Source organism: Sinocyclocheilus rhinocerous, unplaced genomic scaffold, assembly GCF_001515625.1.
Source record: "Sinocyclocheilus rhinocerous isolate Xijiao unplaced genomic scaffold, SAMN03320098_v1.1 scaffold1256, whole genome shotgun sequence".
Lineage (NCBI taxonomy): Eukaryota > Metazoa > Chordata > Actinopteri > Cypriniformes > Cyprinidae > Sinocyclocheilus > Sinocyclocheilus rhinocerous.
The window spans coordinates 86,990-95,868 of record NW_015646445.1 but is presented as its reverse complement, the minus strand read 5'-3'; the positions used below and the strand labels follow the sequence as shown (position 1 = coordinate 95,868).

Genomic DNA, 8,879 nt, shown 5'->3' with positions numbered 1-8,879 from the left:
AAAAACAGCAATATTGTGAAATATTATTACAATTTAAAACCACTGTTTTCTATGTGAATATATTATAAAATGTGATTTATTTCTGTGATGCAAAGCTGAATTTTCAGCAGCTATTACTCCAGTCTTCAGAAATCATTCTGATATGCTAATTTGCTGCTCAAGAAACATTTCTCATTATCATCAGTGATGGTAACATGATTATTTACATAAAATACTTTCAAATGTGGAGTGTCACAGAGAATTCTGGGAATATCAGTTTGCAGTTTTTGACTGTAAATTGTATGCTACCAGTCAAAAGTTTTTGAACAGTAAGATTTTTAATGTTTTTTAAAGAAACATTGCTTCTGCTCACCGAGCCTGCATTTATTTGATCCAAAGTACAGCAAAATCAGTAATATTGTGAAAAAAAATTACTATTTAAAATAACTGCTTTCTATTTTAATATTTTAAAATGTAATTTATTCCTGTGATTTCAAAGCTGAATTTTTAGCATCATTACTCAAATCTTCAGTGTCACATGATCCTTCAGAAATCATTTTAATGTTGATTTGCTGTTCAAGAAACATTATTATTATTATTATTATTATTATCATCATCAATATTTAAAACAGTTGAGTATAATTTTTTTTCAGAAAGATCCAAAGATCAGCGTTTATCTGAAATAAAAAACCTTTTGTAACATGACACACTATACCATTCAAAAACTTGGAGTCAGTATAATTTTTTTTTTTTTTTGGAAAGAAATGATTGAAATTAATACTTTTATTTAACAAGGACGCTTTAAATTGATCAAAAGTGATGATAAAGACATTTATAATGTTACAAAATATTTCTCTTTCAGATAAATGCTGTTCTTCGGAACTTTCTATTCTTTAAAGAAACCTGAGTAAAAAAAAATGTACACAGCTGTTTTCAACAACAACAACAACAATAATAATAATAATAATAAATGATTTTTTGAGCAGCAAATCAGAATATTACAATGGTTTCTGAAGGATCATGTGACTGGAGTAATGATGCTGAAAATCAGCTTTGAAATCACAGAAATAAATTACATTTTAACATATATTCAAATAGAAAACAGTTATTTTAAATAGTAAAAATATTTCAAAATTTTACTATTTTCGCTGTACTTTGGCTCAAATAAATTCAGGCTTGGTGAGCTTCTTTAAAAACATTAAAAATCTTACTGTTCAAAAACTTGACTGGTAGTGTACGTTGATTTGTTCCTTTTTACTTCGAAAAACTGTACAATTAACATAATTTTACTGTAAAATTACATGAAATGTCTGATTAGATCTTTTACAGTTTTTCCTTGTGTATAGTATGGGAACTTAGTGTTAACCTATTAACAGTTTCTTTTCATCAAATAATATTGAAAAAAATCACCGTTTCTACAAACATATTAACTGTTTTCAATAACTAATATAAGGATTTGAATTTAATAATAATAAATGTTACCTGAGCACCAGATCAGCACATTAGAATGATTTCTGAAGGATCATGTGACACTGAAGACTGCAGTAATGACTGCTGAAAATTCAGCTTTGCATCACAGGAATGAATTACACTTTTACTATATATTCACATAGAACAGTTATTTTAAATTACAACAATATTGAAAAATATTACTGTTTTGTATAAAAAATTTTATCAAATAAACGCAACCTTGAGACTTCTTTCAAAAACCTTTCAAGTATCTTACTGACCCCACACTTTTTCAACAGTAGTGTGTGTGTGTACATATACGTGCTTGGTTGCAAAGCTCTGAACTACAGTAAAGCTGCATATCAGTCCTCTAAAGCGTCTTTAAACTCAACTCTCTTGTCTCTATTCGTTTTCTCCCTCCCCCTTCCATCCCTCCTCCTGCATGCTGTTTAAAAGGCTTTTAATGGCCGTGTGTAGTGGCCGTTTTGACACTTCCTGAGCTGATGGGGCTCTCTAAAGCAAAGATGTGCCGCATGACACTCTGATTGTATGGGCATTACCATCTGTGAACCTCCTCAACGACCCTGATAACATCAGCACACTGATCACAGTCTGACTCTCACACACACGCCAACATCTCTCCTTTAGTCCCTTCTGCTGCATTTCTCACCTTAGCTTAACTTCATTTAATGCTAGTGTAGATCTCTGCTGTTAATGTATTTTGACATCTGGTGAGAAAGAACAAGATTAAATATGACCTATTGTCACTAAACTTGCAATCTGAAAGGAATCACAGCAGCACTTTGGGCAGGAAATTCTTTTTTTGATTTTTTTTTTTTACGGGCAAAAAACACATAACATAGTAATTGCCCATTGCTTTAGACTAAATTTGTCAGTCTTCCAAGTATTTGATTATAATTTTTTTACATTTATTTTTTACATTTATTTTTCATTTCCAACATTATTTTTTATTTTTTTTTCACGAGAAAATGGAAAAACTTACGTCACAGAAATGTAACAGTGGGCCTTAACACTCATCAATTTGTAATGTTATTTATACAACAAAGCACATTAGATAATTCCTAGATGAACTTTTCAAATGAATTGCCTGTTTCAGGTATTATACAAGTATACGATTTGAATTAGGGTTTCTTCAAGTCGCTTCAGTCATTGTTGTCTCAGGTGTTGATTTATTATTACATCAATTAAAACAACCCAGTTTCAGCTATTTTCTTTGTTACACAATGTAAAAATTTTAGATCAAATTTAAATCCCATTTTAAACTATTGTGGATTTTTTTTTTTTTACACTTGCCTTCATTTATTTATTTTTTCTACTTTTCAAGTCCTACTTTTGTAATTACAGATTCTATTGTTAAACTTTTGTCCTAGAACCAAGCTTTTTAATTTTGAAACGGAAAATCCGTCATAAAATTATTTATTACATTCAAAATCATAATAGTGGTCTTTTAAAAAATTTATTCTGATCCAGAAGTGCTCATAAGTGAAGAAACGCACATCAGTCTTTTGGTTTCATAGGGTTAAAACCATTGAACATAATTATCATCAATATGATTTGCTGATCAGGTGACTTTTGGTCAAATCTGAACATTTAACCTTCAATCACAAAATCTGCCTAGGTAATAAAAACTACAATGCTGTGTTGCTCCCCCTGCTGGACAAGATGAGGAACTGAATTATCTTATGTGCTGCAGGCCATGGCTGTGTTCGAAATGCCATACTATCATACTACTCTTACTATTTCTGCAGTATCCAGTATGTATGCTGTGCATAGTATGCAAATTTTCTGTATGCATGTAATACCCGGATGACCTACTATATTCGCCAGAATCTGCTAAATATAACTCAAGTACACTGAAATCAGTACAGAAGCTGTTCGGAATGGCATACTACCATACTATATTGCAGTATGCTGTGTGTATACTGTGAATAGTATGTGAATTTCTGTATGCATGGAATGCCCGGATTACCTGCTACATTGGCAGAAATTTGATGTATGCATCTGAAGACGCTGCATGGGATACTGTTTCCTAGAACGCAATGCGCTCCATATGACGTTTCATCTTCAAACGCGTGAGTGAACTGGAGGTGGGGAATGGTAATTATAAATGTAACACTTGTATTTGTACGTATATACATATACATGTAAACTACAAACTATCGCTGTGTATCTAAAAACAGTATGGATAGGACATAAATTGTACTTTAATCTCTACAGCACGTTTCCGATCATGAATATATCGCTTTTTAATATATCGCCACTTAGTGTAACTACCAAAAATATCAATAAAGACAGCTCAGTGTTGATTTAGTTCTGTCCAATATGTAAAGTTAATCAATTATGAAATGAGTTCAATTGGGCAATATAGCATTGTTTACTAGTATGAAGCCTTATTAACAAGCCTTAGAAACAAATGAGCTAACTGTTCTTTTTACAAAGGTAACAACCTTGACAGCTGTGCTGAATTAATGTTCAGTGTTTGTCATTTGACAGCACTTATGCATACTACTCTGAAACATTTATTGTATACTGTTTCACACACTATTCTTTAAAAAAATAGTAGGCAGTATGCACTGTGTACTGGGCAGTAAGCAGTAAGCAAGTATGCCATTTCGAACACCGCCCATATCTCACAAACAGTTATGCATTTACTAAGCAAGGTGATGTTTTTTATTTTATTTCAGGATGCGGAAGAGGCTGTGAAAATCGCAGGAGAAATTGGTAAGAGTTATTAAAATGTGGACATTTTTATAGTAGTTTTCATCTATCAAGAATAAGGTGATGTGATAAATCAAACTGAGAATTTGTGTCCGTCTCTTGAAGGCTACCCTGTCATGATAAAGGCGTCCGCAGGTGGAGGCGGGAAAGGGATGAGGATTGCCTGGAATGATGAGGAAACCAGGTGAGACGTGAGAAAAGCAGATTTAGGGATGTTTTTAAGCAGTTATCAGAACCCTGTGTAATAAGAACTCTTAAGTTTCTTATTTAAATAGTTGTAAGCTTTATTAGACTAATTAGTTAATTAATTAAATGAATTGGTTTTAGGTCAGTGGTATGAGGAATCAGGAATGGAAACAAACGAAGTAACCAGAGCTTTGTCATTTTTCATTTTGTAATCCACGTTTACATGTAGAAAACTAAGAGACAGACTGTACATATTGCCATTTACAAAGCAAGCCCTTAGATTCTCTCTGTGTGTCTCTCTCTGCCTTATCTTTCACTGTTCTTGAGAATATTAATAAAAACTTCAGTGGAACATGTTGCTGTTAATTGTGTCTTTTATTGCCGTAAGCTGACGCCAGGCTTTTGTTTAAGCTTTAATTGGATTTATCTTGCGAGGCAAAACAGTCACTCATGCAATTCAGTGGAGACAGAGACAGAGAGAGAGTGAGAGTCCTCAGGCAAATAGATGCTTATCTGCTAAAGAGGAAGCCTCTTGCCACAAATGTCAAGTTCTCCTACAACAGCCACTTGAACCGAGATCCACGCAGTTTAGCCAATTGGAGTAAGATCTGGTAGTTCACAGTCAGTCATTCGTCTCTCATTTCTCTATATGGTAGTTAAAGTTAATAATAAAAAAAACCTTATTATAACTAACCATAAACAGAAGTTAATAACGCACAAGTAGTTGATGAATAATCAAATATGACTATAAGAACATGCAATTATTCTGAACTAAAAATGTTGATTATTATCATAAAGCGATGAAGTCTTATGAAGTTTTGATATTTTGTTTCAGGGAAGGCTTTCGTTTTTCCTCTCAGGAAGCACTATCAAGTTTTGGAGATGACCGTTTACTGATTGAGAAGTTCATAGATAACCCCAGACATATTGAGATTCAGGTATTTATTGGATAATCGCCACTTTACTTGTGTGTGTGTATATATATGAACTTTTATGAATGCTTTTGTAATATTAGAATAGTAGTGTAGTCATCATGTATTTAAAGACTCAAAAATGTTAAATAAATTCAAATGATATTTTATTTCCTTCAAAATATCATGCCTAGATTCCAACTAGATTATACTCTTTCAGCCAGGTTAATGAGAGGTCCTCCTTAGAAGCTTTTTCTTGAAAGAATAAAAAAAACAATTGGGAACAAAGATTTTTAAAAATGTTTCTTTTATGCTCCCCAAGGCTGCATTTATTTAATCAAAAATATAGTAAAACTGCAATAATGTGAAATATTGTTACAATTTAAAATAATTTTTACTGACCACAAACCTTTGAGTGGTATAGTGTATCTGCTGGACACTCGTAGTTATAAATAGTCCCAGCCTGGCTTATGAATATTAATTAGATGAAACCAGTCCGGCCACCCATAGTCGTAACTGATTACTGAAAAGCAGATAAGTGGGCACTAGCTGTATTAAGACCAGTTCATTCAGTTTAAATGTGACCCTGGACCACAAAACCAGTCATAAGGGTCAATTTAAAAAAAAAAATTGAGATTTATACATCATGAATAAGCTTTCCAATTGATGCATGGTTTGTTAGGATAGGGCAATATTTGGCTGAGAAACAACTATTTTAAAATCTGGATTCTGAGGGTGCAAAAAAATCTAAATATTAAGAAAATCGCCTTTAAATTTTTCCACATTAAGTCCTTAGCAATGCATATTACTAATCAAAAATGAAATTTTGATATATTTACAAAATATCTTCATGGTACATGATCTTTCCTTAATATCCTATTGATTTTTGGCATAAAAGAAAAACCTATAATTTTGACCCATACAATGTATTGTTGGCTATTGTTACAAATATATCTGTACTACTTAAGACAAATCGAAATTCATTCTCTTGAGTGCCAACTAAAACTAAACATCTATAATATAATGATTGTTGCCCAAAATGTGGAATAGAATAGAACAGAGCACAATGTAGTAATTCTACATTTCTCATCTTCATAACTGTTTACAGTTTAAGTTAATTTTCACCCACACTTTTGCATGTATGTGTCTGGTAGACACTTTTATCCAAAGTGACTTACATTGCATACATATTTTTATCAGTTCTTGCTTTCCCTGGAAATCGAACCCATGACCTTGGTGTTGCTAGCGCTCTAATGTTTGAGCTTCAGGAAAGTCCACAAAATCATTCTGTTTATCGTTGACTAAAGAGCTTTACCTTGAGTTGCACATTCTACTCAACTAATTATAAATAAAACTTCTAGATTCACTAACATTCCTGGAGTGCAAACAGTAAAGCATGGCACTAGCAACGCAAAGGTCATTTGTTTGATTCCCAGAGAATGAATAAATGGATAATGAATGCATAATGGATTATGTTCTTTACAGTGACATGGGATTTTTCTGAGTGGCCACATTACAGATATTTGTGCCAATGGTTTCTGTTGTTGTTTGCAGGTGTTGGCAGACAAACACGGCGATGCTCTGTGGTTGAATGAGAGAGAGTGCTCCATCCAGAGAAGAAACCAGAAAGTGGTGGAGGAGGCCCCCAGGTTTGAGCAGTTTTTTTTTATCTGAAGTCAACCTGACAATTACAAAACAGTCACTGCGAAAGAACAGGGAAAAATATGGTATACACATATGACTACACCATGTTTCATAAAAATGAATTTAAAGCGATAGTTCACCCCAAAATTTAAATTTTGTCATTAATTACTCTCCCTCATGTCATTCTAAACCCGTAAGACCTGTGTTCATCTTCGGAACACAAATTAAGATATTTTTGATTAAATCTGAGAGCTCTCTGACCCTCCCATAGACAGCAAGAGTCCTAACACGATCAAGGTCCAGAAACGTAGCAAGGACATCGGTAAAATAGTTTGTGACATCAGGGGTTCAACTGTAATTTTACGAAGCTACAAAAATACTTTTTGTGTGGTGTGCCGCCATTGTGGAGAATATCACAACGCATGCGTCTGCATCCGCATCATGTAAACGACACATGTGCGTGTTATGTACCGATCTCCTTGCTATTTAGAGCTTTAACGACAATTCCGTGATACCGTGAAACTGATATTTTTGCTTAAGGTTATCATACCGTTAAAATCTCATACTGGCCCATGCCTAGTGCACACTATTGCTGAAAAACACAATCACTACTTAGCAGTCAGATGTCCGTTATTTACGAGAAGCTGCAAAAGACACAGGTGCAAGTGGAATGTAAAAAAACACGGTGACATTCATTTTTAAGTAAATATAATGGGCGAAATATATTGTGTCATCAATAACTATTGAGGTCATGTACATATATTGCGCGATAAGTCGATATATTGATTATTGCAACAGGCCTACCTTGATCGTGTTAGGACCCTTGCTGTCTATGTGAGGGTCAGAGAGCTCTCAGAATGCATCAAAAATATCTTAATTTGTGTTCCGAAGATGAACGAAGGTCTTATGGGTTTGGAACGACATAAGGGTGAGAAATTAATGACAGAATTTTCATTTTTGGGTGAACTATCCCTTTAATGTAATTCAATTATTTAATTTGGTTGATTTAATGAAATCAGTTAATTTAATTCAATCATTTAATTTAATAACATAAAACAATATAAAAGTTAAAAAAAAAAGTAAGATTTAGAGATAAATAACAAAGTACAACAAGTAAACTAACAAGAAGATAATACAGTTAAATAAACTTGACCTGCACTGGTTTCTAGCAGGTAAACAGACAGTTGTTTTCATGCTTCAGACAGATAACAGCCGAAGTGAAAGTAGGCATAGCAGTGAAAGCAGTATAGCACAGGCCTGCTCAGAAAACAGTTACCTGCTACAGCATGAGTAATTGTCAGCAAAAATTTGAACCAAAAAGTAGGCAGTGAATTCCGTTGAGAGCTGTGTGCAGATAGTACACTACCAGCCTTATGCAGCTACCTACATTAATATATGTTTGTGTTTGTATGTCTGGTTAGCACCTTTCTGGACCCAGACACCCGGAGAGCGATGGGAGAGCAGGCTGTGTCTCTGGCGAATGCAGTGAAATACTCCTCAGCTGGCACTGTGGAGTTTCTTGTCGACTCCAAGAAGAACTTCTACTTCTTGGAGATGAACACACGTCTACAGGTTTGTATGTGCAGGAGTATGTTTGAAACACCATGTTTGCTCTGTTGAAATATATGTTTTTGAAATGAGGAAAATCACAGGCAATTTATCATATAATATTGCCTGTTTGGGTGGCTTTTGAATATTGTGTTGGGCAATGGACGCCATTAAAGTCCAGGCTGAGAACCGCTGCTATTGATGAACCTTAATATCTGTTTCTTTTATTTATGGTTATGGAATAATTAAGTGCTTGTGGAAGAGAATAGTGGGACCTTTAGTTTAACATATTTAACACATTTGTATTGTAGCCTTACATTTGCTGTACAATTTGTCTGAGCCACACATTAACAACAAGACATGAATTCTAAACAGTGCTGTCTGCTCCGACCATTAGAAAAGTCTACTCTGTTGACTTAAGAG

General features: G+C 33.8%; 1 protein-coding gene across 1 annotated transcript in view; it reads left to right on the top strand.

Moving 5' to 3' along the window:
• Positions 1-8,879, top strand: part of pcca (propionyl-CoA carboxylase subunit alpha) — a 50,242-nt gene that overhangs the window by 18,283 nt on the left and 23,080 nt on the right. Inside the window, exons 8-12 of the mRNA XM_016511927.1 lie at positions 4,134-4,170; positions 4,273-4,351; positions 5,189-5,291; positions 6,819-6,913; positions 8,330-8,480. Of these exons, the coding sequence (XP_016367413.1) occupies positions 4,134-4,170; positions 4,273-4,351; positions 5,189-5,291; positions 6,819-6,913; positions 8,330-8,480 (465 nt within the window). The remainder of the gene's footprint in view (positions 1-4,133; positions 4,171-4,272; positions 4,352-5,188; positions 5,292-6,818; positions 6,914-8,329; positions 8,481-8,879) is intronic.